Below are 13,928 nucleotides of genomic sequence, written 5' to 3'. Positions count from 1 at the left end.
CACCACTTGTTAAAGAGATTGTCTTTAATCCATTGTATATTCTTGCCTCCTTTGTCAAAGATAAGGTGTCCATATGTGCGTGGATTTATCTCTGGGCTTTCTATTTTGTTCCATTGATCTATGTTTCTGTCTTTGTGCCAGTACCATACTGTCTTGATAACTGTGGCTTTGTAGTAGAGCCTGAAGTCAGGTAGGTTGTGAATGCTGAGCTTTAAGTCAACTTTTTCACTCTCCTCTTTCACTTTCATCAAGAGGCTTTTTAGTTCTTCTTCACTTTCTGCCATAAGTGTGGTGTCATCTGCATATCTGAGGTTAGTGATATTTCTCCCGGCAATCTTGATTCCAGCTTGTGCTTCTTTCAGCCCAGGATTTCTCATGATGTACTCTGCATATAAGTTAAATAAGTAGGGTGACAATATACAGCCTTGACATACTCCTTTTCCTATTTGGAACCAGTCTGTTGTTCCATGTCCAGTTCTAACTGTTGCTTTCTGAATGGGTGAATTTAACTCAGATGACCATTATATCTACTACTGTGGGAGGGAATCCCTTAGAAGAAATGGATTAGCCATCATGGTCGACAAAAGAGTCCGAAATGCAGTACTTGGATGCAATCTCAAAGACAGAATGTCTCTGTTCATTTCCAAGGCAAACCATTCAATATCACGGGGATCCAAGCCTATGCCCCCACCAGTAATGCTGAAGAAGCTGAAGTTGAATGGTTCTATGAAGACCTACAAGACCTTTTAGAACTAACACCCCAAAAAGATGTCCTTTTCATTATAGGGGACTGGAATGCAAAAGTAGGGAGTCAAGAAACACCTGAAGTAACAGGCAAATTTGGCCTTGGAGTACAGAATGAAGCAGGGCAAAGGCTAATAGAGTTTTGCCAAGAGAACACACTGGTCATAGCAAATACCCTCTTCCAACAACACAAGAGAAGGCTCCACACATGGACATCACCAGATGGTCAACACTGAAATCAGATTGATTATATTCTTTGCAGCCAAAGATGGAGAAGCTCTATACAGTCAGCAAAAACAAGACTGGGAGCTGACTGTGGCTCAGATCATGAACTGCTTATTGCCAAATTCAGACTTAAATTGAAGAAAGAAGGGAAAACCACTAGACCATTCAGATGTGACCTAAATCAAATCCCTTATCATTATACAGTGGAAGTGAGAAATAGATTTAAGGGACCTGATCTGATAGACAGAGTGCCTGATGAACTATGGATGGAGGTTCGTGACATTGTACAGGAGACAGGGATCAAGACCATCCCTATGGAAAAGAAATGCAAAAAAAAAAATACATTTACAGTATAGTAATGTATTTATTCGGAGAAGGCGATGGCACCCTACTCCAGTACTCTTGCCTGGAAAATCCCATGGACGGAGGAGCCTGGTAGGCTGCAGTCCATGGGGTTGCTAGGAGTCGGACACGACTGAGTGACTTCACTTTCAGTTTTCACTTTTATGCATTGGAGAAGGAAATGGCAACTCACTGCAGTGTTCTTGCCTGGAGAATCCCAGGAACGGGGGAGCCTGGTGGGCTGCCATCTATGGGGTCACACAGAATCGGACACAACTAAAGCGACTTAGCAGCAGCAGCAATATATTTACTGGGGCTTCCCAGGTGGCGCTAGGGGTAAAGAACCTGTCTGCCCATGGAGGAGATGTAAGAGATGTGAGTTCGATTCCTGGGTGGGGAGATCCCCTGGAGGAGAGCATGGAAACCCACTTCAGTATGGTAGGAGACAGTCCATGGGATTACAAAGAGTCGGGACATGACTGAAGTGACTTAGCATGCATGCACTGTATTTATTGGTTCCATAAGTATATGCTGTCTGTTTCTAAGATGACTTGTTTGTCAGCACCGACAACAATGCTATCTTATACAATACCAAACACTGTAGATGATATGTGTATTACTAACAGTAGACATCAAAAATGAGAAGACAATGTGAAAAAGAAATTCATATTTTTTACAGGTATAATAATTCAGGCACTGATAATGAAGAAGCAGCAAAATGATTGCTTTACTGCAGCCCAGTGTAATAAACAGGATTACTTCATGGTAGCTTAGCCTATCCACCAATGAATGAACCATTTATACAGCTGTTATGGCATACAGTATGGCAGTCATATTCATAATACAGTACTGGAAATACTGTTACATTAAAAAAAAATCCACCTAACTGTGATGATAGGCTGATGTGAAATTTCTCCAAATACAAGAGAAAAAGGCATATTGTACCATAATATAATCCTTTGAAAGCAAAGATATGAAATAGTAAGAAAACTAACACATTATTAATTTTGTGTTAAATATTTCACTCACTTTACACCTACATAAGGACAGACTAGTATCCACATATATTTTAAGCATTCATGATATAAGTGTTTCTTAATTTTTTCAATATTTTTAGGCTGCACAGCTTGTCTGTCAGTTTTTTCAAACTGTTGCCAATCTCCAATATATATTTATTGGGGGGAAAAAATCTATGTATAAGTGGAACCTCTCAGTTCAAACCCATGTTGTTCAAAGGTCAACTATATTTTTTAAGAGCCTGAAACATTGATACTTGCATTTAAGTCCCAACACTGTCACCTCACAGTTTGGGGGCAGCTTCTTTGAGAAGGAGGACTGTGGGGCTGAGGGCCTTATATACCTGTCCATCCCCTGCTCCTGGTTTTGTTTGAGATAAATATAATGAGCACAACAGGAATGAATGCATGTCCCAAATCTTTGTGTTCCAGGTGAGAAACAAGAGTGTGACAGGCACCAAATGCTTATACATTTATGAATAACAAGAATGATATGGCCACCCCCAGTTCCCCAGCTATTGAAGAAGTGCCAAGTAGGCTTGAGGTCAACAGACAGCTCTACTTGGGGACGCTACCTCTGTGACTTGCCTGGCTCCAGACCATCCTTGAGATCTTAGCTGCCCCACAGTCCAGCATGGAGGGGCTGCCCCATTTCTGGGTTCCCTTTGCCACCCCACTCCCCACCCCACCAGGCTTATCGTCCTAAACTGTGCTTCCGCATCTATCTTCTCTATTGGACTGGGCTTGGGGAGGAGGTCCACTTGGCACAGATGTGTCCCCAAGAAGGCCGTGTCCCTGCAGATTGGAATAAAAAGCTGAGGGTGCACAGGTTGAGGCTGTCCAGGCCCCAGGGAAGGAGTACAGAGCTGGGAAAACTAGGCCTTTCATCTGGGCCCCCTCAGGTGGCTCTTTGCTGTGCTCTTACTCAGGTGGGCATGTGAAACCTGATGGTACTGCATGGCCAGCCAGGAGCCCTGAGCTGCCTTTTGTGTGGATAAAACCAGACGGTGTGGTCAGGGCCACCAGCGGAAGCACAACTGAGACCACAGAGAGACTAAATCTGACACAAGATGCCATGGAGAAGCTGGCAGAAGAGCCTGTCATGATGACTCAGGCCTGGGTCCCTGACAGTGGTGGGCACCCAGAAAAGTCCAGCAGGCCTGTGGGGACAAGGGACAGGAAGGAGCAGGAGTGGACCTCTTGATGAATGGGTCCCAGGGGCCACGACCTCAGACACTGCACCCTACTCTGAATGTATCTAGGCCACAGGCAGGACCAAGCCAGGCTGGCAGGGATCCACAGGCCAAGGCCCAGGGACCCATACTGAGACTCACAGGGTCTCTCTCCTACAGACCCCATCCTGCCCCAGCCCTAGCAGGGCCTCCCCGTGCATCCGCCCAGGGCTGGGAGCCATCAGCTCATTTCCCTTCATGATTGCAATCAGCCAGCCTGCAGAGGAGGTTTTCCCTTTGCTGGGCTGATGCAAATGCCTGGGCTGGAATCACTTTCTAACAGGGGGTGGCCAGGCCTCTCCCAAGGGGTTGGGCAGGACTGTGGCCTGCAGGGGAAGAGAGGGGGGTTTCTGTAATTTCACATGAAGCAGTTCCTTTAGAGTCAGGCAAACCTCAGAGGAGACTCCTGGAGGAGGCCCAGGCTCTGCCTGGTTCCCCTGAGAGGCTGCTGGAGGTCTGTGGAGAACACCCATTTCTCTGTCCTCCACAGGGGCACCCCTCCCGCTGCCCACCCCCCTACAATCACATTCGCTTAGAGGAATGTGACTCTGTTCCTCACACACACGATGAGACATCCTTGCTCCCCTCCCTTCCCTTCATGGCCTCCTCCTGTTGCCCTGCCTCAGGAGCCTGCCTTTCTACACTCTGGCTCAGTGAAGCCCTGATTTCTCCTAACCTCCTCACCCTCTGATCCCCAGATGCCAGCCCCTCAAGGTCATCCCTAGCAGTCAACTCACAGTCCCCGATCATGCCACCCTCCATGCCTCTAACCCCACCTCCCCAAACCCTCAAGGGCGGACTTCGCTTTCTATTTCCTAGGGAATACAGAAGCTATTGTCCCCTCCTGCCACAAAACCCACTGCAACTTCCCAGCTGGACAGACGGGGCCCACCCAGGCAGCCCTTCCCTGAGCTCTCTGCTCAGGTTGGTGTGTGATACCTGATGTTGTGATTCCTCCCCGTGACCATCCCCTTCAGGCACCCCCTGCATGGCCCGCTGTCCAGCTCTCTCACCCATTTCCAGCTCATCTCCAGCAGAGAGATATTCAAGTTTCCCTGCCTGAAAAGATCCCTCTCTGACTGCCTGACCCCTCTAACTGCCTCTGTCTCTCTCTCTTCTTCCCTTCAGAATAAACCTTTGAAGAGCCATCTATCTGTCTTACCCTCCCTCATTCCTCAGCCCACTGCCACTGGCTTCTGCCCCCACCATACATTAAAACATTCCCCCCTCCGCCCCCGCAGAGGCTCCAGTGGCCTCCTTGTCCTTAACCCAGGACAATAATCCCAGGGGCCACATCTTATCCTTACCCTACTCCTCCTCCCACCACCCACCTGGCATTACCTCCTAATTTGCCACTTTCCAGTGCTATTGTGGTGGGTTCTCAGCCTCTGGGGTCAAACAGACTTGCTTGCATTCAGTCCTGGTGATGTTGCTTCTTAGCTGCAGGAACTCCACCTCTCTGAGACTCAGTTTCCTCTTCTGTAAAATGGGGTAATAAAAGTCTCTGCCTCGGGGCTCACTGCAAGGATGAAATGAATTAACCACTAACAAAGAACTTAGCACCCAGCATTTTAGTAAGTGCTGCTCAATGAAAGTGAGCTGTTAAAAGTCTCTAACTGCATCTGGTTCTTTTGCTCCCCACCAGAATCAACTCACTCCAGCCTTCCTACTCTCTGCGTTTCAGAGAATGCTCCCGACTCCTCACCAGCCAACCTGCTGTCCTGATTTTTCCCAACCATTCTCCCCACAGTAGCTAGACTGGGATTCCTGGGACTCAAACCTTCTAGGGACCACACATACCTATCCCTGGCTGAAAACTCCACAATGCTTCCAATGCTCCTAGCATGAAGCCTAAACCTACTCCTCCTTTAATAGATTTTATAACTATTTTTAAAACAAGAGGCAAACTACAATGGTCAAGATTTGCAATAACAAAGTTGTAAAATTTTCTACGCAAAATTTTTCTTTGCTTAGAATACAATCTGAAGTCAGGACCTTCAGAGAAGCCTTGTGGGAATATTCAGCCTCCATAGTTTTCAGTTTCCCTCAGTATGCCGATTTACATAAAAAGAGAAGCTTTTCTCTATAAGAAATCACATTTTGTGTGTGTGTATGCACAGGTCCCAAAACTCTTACATAGAATGTAACACCAAACCACAGGTGAGTATGTAAGAAGCCCTGGGTCTCTGGGGCACAAACCTCCACCCATGCTTGAGCTGAATACTTTAAATCAGAACTTTAATTCTTATTTTTCTTCCCCATTTTCAAGTTGAAATGTAGTTAACGTACAATATTATGTATCACAGATGTACAGTAATTCACAAATTTTAAGTTATACTCATTTATAGTTATTATAAAATATTGGCTATCCAAATATACCCATGTTATGAAATATACCCTTGTAGCTTATTTTATACCTAACAGCTTGTACCTCTTAATCCCCTGCTTCTATATTGCCCCTCCCGCCTTTTCTCTCTTTGCCCGTAGCCAGTGGTATGTTCTCTGTATTTGTGAGTCTGCTTCTTTTTCTCTTATATTCACTAGCTTGTTGTATTTTTTAGATTCCACATGAGTAATATTATACAGTATTTCTCTTTCTCTGTCTGGCTTATTTCATTTAACATAATGCCCTCCAAGTCCATGCATGTTGTTGCAAATGGCAAAATGTCATTTTTTATGGCTGAGTAATATTGCATCACACACACACACACACACACACACACACGCTAAGTCACTTCAGTCACGTCCAACTCTTTGTGACCCTATGGATTGTAGCCTACCAGGCTCCTTTGTCCATGAGATTCTCTACACAAGATTAGCGGAGTGGTTGCCATGTTCTCCTCCAGGGGATCTTCCCAACCCAGGGATCAAACCCGCATCTACTGTGGCTCCTGCACTGCAGGCAGATTCTTTACCACTGAGCCACGAGGGAAGCCTATATGTGTGTGTGTATATATATATCAGTACACACATATATCACATTTTCTTTATCCATTCATCTGCTGAGGGACACTTAGGTTGCTTCCATATCCTGGCAATTAAATCAGAACTTGCTAAATGTCATGTGAATTACCTGAGGACCTGGTCAAGAGGCAATTCTGAATCAGAAAGTCTGGGGTGAAACTTGAGGGTCTGCACTTCACACAAGCCCCCAGCCAATGCTAAAGCTGCAGTTTCGAGGTCCAAGCTGAGTAGGAAGGCTTTACGTCTGTCTCTACCCACAAGACTGTGCGTCTCTCAAGGAGAGGGGCCGTGTGTGCTTTAACCACAACGCCTGCACATCGCAAGTACTTCATATAAGTTTGTTGAATGAATTGTTCTTAATGGGTACCCAGTCCTCAACCTCCTTATGTCTTTCTCTTGTCTCATTTCACTCATGCCTTTTAGACTCTCCACTTGCTTTTCGAGAATACTCTGGGCCCAGATCCGAGAGCTGAGCCAGGGGCCTGCGGCCACAGGCGTATTGTCATGGCCTTACATCACAGGCTCTTCACCTGCCTCTGCTGCAGCCACATCCTGGTCCTTGTCTTCAACAGATCTGCTCCTGCTCAGAAGCCTGAAACACCCAAATTCCCCTACCTCAGCATAACCTCCTACCCTTCATCTCCCCACACTGATCACATCACAGTGCACCCCAGCCCCTGGCTTTTGCATCCTGACTCTCTTCTTCCTCCCACCGCACGTCCAGTGATCTCAAAGAACTCTTCCCTATGTCCCTGTGACATCCCTTTACCAAACCCCCCTGCCCCAAGCCTATGTTAGGGCCTGACATGCCCCATGGGGCAGGGGTTCACCTCTTCTTTCAGGACCTGCCCTCTGGGCCCCCCTCCTAGTCTGCCTTCTTCCTATCTGGGTGCTGCTTCTCTGGTCCTTTGAGGACCCCCTAGGGTCTGCCCTGTTCAGCAAACCCTTCCCGCCAACCTGCATCAGGCGAATCACCTTCAGAACAGACTGGGATCCAGACCCCTGCAACACAACTCTCTCCTTTATTCACTGGCTGCCAGATAAATTCCTGCCTGCTCCACTGGGCCTTCACGTGGCCACCCATTCAGAACAGGCAGTGCCAGGTGGGGTGGGCAGCAGAAGGTCAGGGCTGTCCAGGGCATGGCAGGACCACATCCCACTGGGCAGGAGCTCAGAGTCAGCGGACCCTCACCTGTCAGAGAGGATCTCTTACCTATCCCCACTCTGCCCAGTGACCCGCCTGTCTCTTAGCCTCCCTGGCAAGATAAGGAGATACCCTTTGAGTAATTTTTTCTCCGAGTTTCACTGATCTCAAGTACTAGAAAGTGATGAATAAGTCTGTGGTTTGCTATGGAGGTTCCATGTCAGATAAAGATTCTTCCGAAGCCCGCCCTCCCCTCGCTTCCCTGGGGCACGGGCACACTGAATAAAAGTCGGAGGCTGTCTCAGACACTTCAGAACGCCACAAGGACCTGGACAAGACAGAATCATCCTGCCAGCCCAAACATGAGCAGTCTCTCCATCTCGCACCTGCTTCTGCTCCTGCTTGCGCTCCATGCCCCTCAGGCAAAGGGGTTGCCTGTCATGACATCGAGGGCTCCATATTCTATGTTGATGAGGGAAATTATGGATGACCTAAAGAAAATAACTCCGAGTCCAGAAGTGAGTAGCTGGGATAAGGTTGGCAAGGGGCAGGGAAGGGCTGGCAGGTGCCTTGGGCCAATAGGACTCAGGGGCTCTCTCTCTCTCTCTCTCTCTGCCTCACCAGGGCTCCTTGAACTCAGATGAGAAGAATTTCCTGACGGTAAGAGTTCAGCCCCACACATGGGTGCACTTGGGTGGGTTCCCATCTACTTCCTGCCTGGCGACCTCAGGCATGTCACGCCACCTTGGCTAGCCTCTGTGTTTTCATCTGTAAATAGGGTTAACAGCACCTATCTCGGTGGTGGTGTTGTGAAAATTAAACACACACTGTGCGTCAAGTTCTAAGACCAGTGTCTGGTGCTTATCGAGTGCTCGGGACATTTCCCCGGTTATGGCTGTAATAATGAAAATGATTTTTCTTAATTACAAAATGAAAAGGCAGCTCTAGATGAACAATACCAGGGGCCTTAAGCTCAGTTTTCAGTGGGGCAGTTTCTGGGCTGGCAGACTAAAATTTCCCACAGGATCACGCCTGCCACCTTCTTTTTCCTTAAATAATTGAGTCATGTTTTCCAATGCCAACCAGCACTAGTCGTCATCACTTTCAGCTATTTTTCCTAAAGTGGTTATTTCACCTTTGCTCACATGGCAATTCTTGGGTAAAACAAGAGGTAGAATCTCTCCTGAGTCCATTGGCCATTTGCATTTCCCCTCTCTTAGGCACTAATAGTTCACACGCTGCACCCCTTTCCACACTGGGGACAATCTCTGTGATTGTCTTCCTGATTTCAAGGAGCCATTAATTCAGTCATGGCCTTTTAGCTGCAAATATTTCCCTTAGCCAGCATTTTGCCTTTTTAGAGTCTGTTTGGGGAAATATTTTTTTCCCCCAAGTGCAAAAAGTTTCACCCAGGACCTTCATGCAGCTCACAAGAGCCACAGGCTTGGGACGCGGGTGATGTAAAGCTTGTCTGGGGGTGTGCATTCACCTCTTGGCTGGTGACCTTTGGAGCAGTTCAGGGACACATCTGAGGCAAGAAGGGGACTAGGAAGGGGCTGTCCAGGGATGTCCCCAAAAGCAGACTTGAAAAACTGTGAGGGTGACTTCAGCCCAGCCATAAGGACACTCTCCAACTTTCCCCCCTTACATGTATTCTTTGTCCCCTTAGAAAGAGAGCCTTCTGCAGGCAAACCTGAAAGCATTCATGACATTTGCCACAGATACTTTTGGAAAGGATTCAAAAATCATGAAAAATCTTAAGGTATGTGAAGCTGTCAAGGGCTTGGGGATCCTTGACCCTGCCCTTCCTCTGGCAGGAGGGTAGCATGTCTTGCTTGTTATCGAGGAGAGTCTCTGACTGTTTGCTTTGGTCTCTCCCCACAGGAATTCCAGCCAGTGCTGCCCACAGCCACACCCACGGTAAGCTGCCCCCAAAATGCCCCTGAGGTGATGCCCTGAGCTGCAACTTGACCCCAGGCTGTCATCCACCTTCCAACCTGGCTCCATCTGATGATGCCTCCTTCTTTGTTTCTACACAGGAAGATCCAATTTTTATTGAGAACAAGAACTTGGGTGATTTCCGGATGAAGTTGGAAGAATATTTGGTTAACATTAGAAAATATCTGAAGTCCAAGAACATATGGTTTTCCTAACATCTTAAGTCTGAAGCCCAGTTCCCTCTCTGAAGCCTCAGAACATCAGTGACAACAGACTGTCCTAAACTTCTTCGATGTTTCTCACATGGTCCAGGCCTGGAAGAATTTTCTCCTGTGGAGTCAGATGAATCGTTAATTATTTATTTCCTGATATGTGTGACCCCCATTTGTCCTTTTGGGATTATGTTCTTATTTTTAATCTATTGAGACTTATTTATTTATGTATGTATGTATTTATTACCTTGTGCAAATGTGAAGGGTATTTATTTTAGCAGAGGAGTCATGTTCTGCTCCTTCTGGACAAAACTTAAGATGGGGACTTGGGAATATGTTCATTTGTACCTCAGGTTTGAAACTGAGGTACACATCTGTGAAAATAAACTACACTCTCTGAACAAATGCTTTGTTGCTAGTGTCTCAGTTTGACTCAGGTCTTAGTAACTCTCTCACCTGATGATTTAACATGCCTCCCTGCACCGGATGGGCCCTTGTACCCACACCCCGGCAATCTGTAGTCCACTGAGGAGCCAGATTGAATTTTAGAAAAGGCAAATGTGATCAGCTTGGTTTATACTTAATTTTCCAGTCCTGGAGGGTCTTCTGGACCTTGTCCAGAAACAGACAAGGTCTGTGTTGTTTAGTCACTAAGCCATGTCCAACTCTTTTGTGATCCCATGGACCATAGCCCACTAGGCTCCTCTGTCCATGGGATTTCCCAGGCAAAAATACTAGAGTGGACTGCCATTTCCTTCTCCAGGGACTCTTACTGACCCAGGGATCAAACCTGCATCTCCTGCATTGACAGGTGGATTCCTGACCACTGAGTCACCAGGAAAGACCCATACAGAGTCCTGCTGCTGCTGTTGCCAAATCACTTCAGTTATGTCCGATTCTGTGCAACCAACCCCACAGACAGCAGCCCACCAGGCTCCCTCGTCCTTGGGATTCTCCAGGCAAGAACACTGGAGTGGGTTGTCATTTCCTTCTCCAATGCATGAAAGTGAAAAATGAAAGTGAAGTTGTTCAGTCATGTCCAACTCCTAGCGACCCCATGGACTGCAGCCTACCAAGCTCCCCCGTCCATGGGATTTTCCAGGCAAGAGTACTGGAGTGGGGTGCCATTGCCTTCTCCAATACAGAGTCCTAGGGTAGCATAAAAGGCCTGATTCTACCTAGTGCTTCTATTTTCCTCCTCTCACAGCTACCTATCTTATCAATGCTCCAGGTAACAGAAGTGCTGTGGCTTCCTAGGTGAACCACACACCTTTTTTCACACCTCTAAACCTTTACCCACACTGTTACTGCAGCCTCACATGCCCTGATCCTGATTCAACATGCCCAAGTTCATTTAAAAAAGCTGTTTACTTGAAGTAACAAGTAACACTCTGAGTATTTAAAAAGCCCTTTTCCAGCATATTTTCTAATGCCTAGTGAAGCATTAGGATGCTTCAAAAGGATGAGTGAAGGTAGTAAAAGAGAAGATGTAATCTAGCTTTTGAATCACTAATAGAGCAGACTGAAACCTTACTAAAGTAGACCAGGAATACCATAATAAAGACAAGTCATTGAGCCAGGACCATACTACCTTGATTACTGTAGCTTTGTAGTATAGTTTGAAATCAGGTAAGTTGATTCTTCCAGCTCCATTTTTCTTTCTCAAGATTATTTTGGCTATTTAAGATAGCGGACATGGAAGCAACCTAGACATCCATCAACAGATGAATGGATAAAGAAGCTATGGTACATAGATGCGATGCAATATTACTCAGCCATGAAAAGGGATGCATTTCAGTCAGTTCTAATAAAGTGGATGAACCTAGAGCCTATTATGCAGAGTACAGGAAGTCAGAAAAAGAAAAACAAATATCATATACTAAAGCATATATAGGGAGAAGGATGGCACTAATAAACCTGTTCATAGAGCAGCAATGGAGACACAGAGATAGAGAACAGACTTATGACAAGGGTGGGGGAGAAGAGGGAGAGGGTGAAATGAATGAAGAGAGCAGCATGGAAGCGTATACACTAACATATGTAAATAGATAGCCAATGGGAATTTGCTGTATGACTCAGGGAACTCAAACTGGGGTTATGTAATAACCTAGATGGGTAGGAATGGGTGGGAGGTGGGAGGGACATTCAAGAGTGAAGGGGACATATGTACACCTATGATTAATTCATGTTGATGTATGATAGAAATCAAACCAATATTGTAAAGCAACCATCAATTAAAAATAAATAAATATATTTTTTTAAAACTCAGAAACAGTCTCCTGTATCTTATGAAGGATGTGAAAATGTGTGCAATAATTCTTTTTAAAAAACTTACTATAAAGTGTCAGTGTTTAGGGGATTTGGAATCTTATTGAAAAAGAAAAAATGAACATATGGAAGAACAAAAGACGAGCTCAAATGTTGCATACCTCTGGGTTATTCACACTACTCAAGGACAGAGCCCTGAAAGAGATGGGTGGGCAGGGACCCACTGGGAGGACTGCCACTGTCGCCCTGGGGTGGCACAGACTGATCTGAATGACAGAGGCTGGGGCATCACTGAATGTGGCTTCAGTCTGCCACCTGACCCTTGGGGTCCCCCTGACCCTTTAGCTCTGAGTGCCTCCCTCTCTGGCTCCCCTGCATCCTGCCCAGTGTACTTTCTCCAGTCTGTGGGTTCAGGGGAGGCGGGGCAGAGCAAACTTTCTCCTGTCGCTATGCTAAGGAGCAATGTCATCCTCTCTGACTCCTCACAAGTCCCATAAAGGCTTTGGGCGCTGAATACCTAGGAGTCTGGCCCTCTACTGGACGCAGGGGATATGGCAGTGACTTACTTTGCCAACAAAAGTCCGTCTAGTCAAGGCTATGGTTTTTCCAGTAGTCGTGTATGGATGTGAGAGTTGGACTGTGAAGAAAGCTGAGCTCTGAAGAATTGATGCTTTTGAGCTGTAGTGTTGGAGAAGACTCTTGAGAGTCCCTTGGACTGCAAGGAGATCCAACCAGTCCATTCTGAAGGAGATCAGCCCTGGGATTTCTTTGGAAGAAATGCTGAAGCTGAAACTCCAGTACTTTGGCCACCTCATGCGAAGAGTTGACTCATTGGAAAAGACTCTGATGCTGGGAGGGATTGGGGGTAGGAGGAGAAGGGGATGGCAGAGGATGAGATGGCTGGATGGTATCACTGACTCGATGGACGTGAGTCTCAGTGAACTCCAGGAGTTGGTAATGGACAGGGAGGCCTGGCGTGCTGCGATTCATGGGGTCGCAAAGAGTCGGACACGACTGAGTGACTGAACTGAACTGAACTGAGAGGGAGGGAAGGTGTTCAGGGAGCTTGCTTTAGATTGAATGGCCTTGGAAGGTAACATATGAGTGACAAGAAACTGCCAGCCACAGAGCAACCAGGGAGAAAAGAGCTCTGGACAGAAAGGACATCAGCTGTTGCCCAGAGACTGAAATGAGCTGAGAGCACCACAGAAGGGAGTTCACTTCTCCCTCAGCCTCTCCCTCCCCTCCTCAAGTCCAAGCCCTGTGTCAGTAACCAGTCACTGCAGGAAGTGGTCAGACAACACAGACTCCATGCAGAGAGATCAGAGGATGTGGAGTGTGAGGTCAGCATAGGCAGGTCCTGGGTGGAGGTGACATGCTTGAGAAGTTGTTGTTCAGTCACTAAGTCATGTCCAACTCTTTGCAACACTATGGACTGCAGCATGCCGGGATTCCCTGTCCTTTACTATTTCCCAGAGTTTGCTCAAACTCATGTCCATTGGGCCTGTGAAACTTGAGAAGGGGGTGGGCCTTTTTGGATTCTGGGAGGTTCTTCATTGCCCTTCTTGTAGAATAGTCCAGGCTGCTCCAGGCTGAACTGGGATAAACATGAGCCCAGCACACTCAGTTTCATCCTTGACCCCAAAATCGCAGACCCTGCCTGGGTCTAGCACAACCAGGTCCAAGCACAGTCCTGGTCTGTGGCCCAGAACTAACAGGTGGTCAGTTCCCAGCTGAGTTGGGGTATTTTCGTGTCATGTCCATCTGCCTGCAGGGAGATGGCTGATGACCAAATGGTAGGTCCTGGGTCAGTCTCCCACAGGTCTTAGCCAGAGAATCCCAG

General features: G+C 46.9%; 1 protein-coding gene across 1 annotated transcript; it reads left to right on the top strand.

Moving 5' to 3' along the window:
- Positions 1-8,029: 8,029 nt before the first annotated feature.
- LOC129642101 (interleukin-3) lies at positions 8,030-9,820 on the top strand. Its single transcript, XM_055566675.1, has 5 exons — positions 8,030-8,185; positions 8,292-8,327; positions 9,337-9,429; positions 9,552-9,587; positions 9,707-9,820. Exons 1-5 carry the CDS (start codon positions 8,030-8,032, stop codon positions 9,818-9,820), a joined length of 435 nt encoding a protein of 144 aa, XP_055422650.1.
- Positions 9,821-13,928: the final 4,108 nt, after the last annotated feature.

This window comes from Bubalus kerabau, chromosome 1 (genome assembly GCF_029407905.1).
Source record: "Bubalus kerabau isolate K-KA32 ecotype Philippines breed swamp buffalo chromosome 1, PCC_UOA_SB_1v2, whole genome shotgun sequence".
Classification (NCBI taxonomy): domain Eukaryota; kingdom Metazoa; phylum Chordata; class Mammalia; order Artiodactyla; family Bovidae; genus Bubalus; species Bubalus kerabau.
Note: the sequence above shows the minus strand (reverse complement) of the source record. Positions and strands in the feature narration are given on the sequence as shown.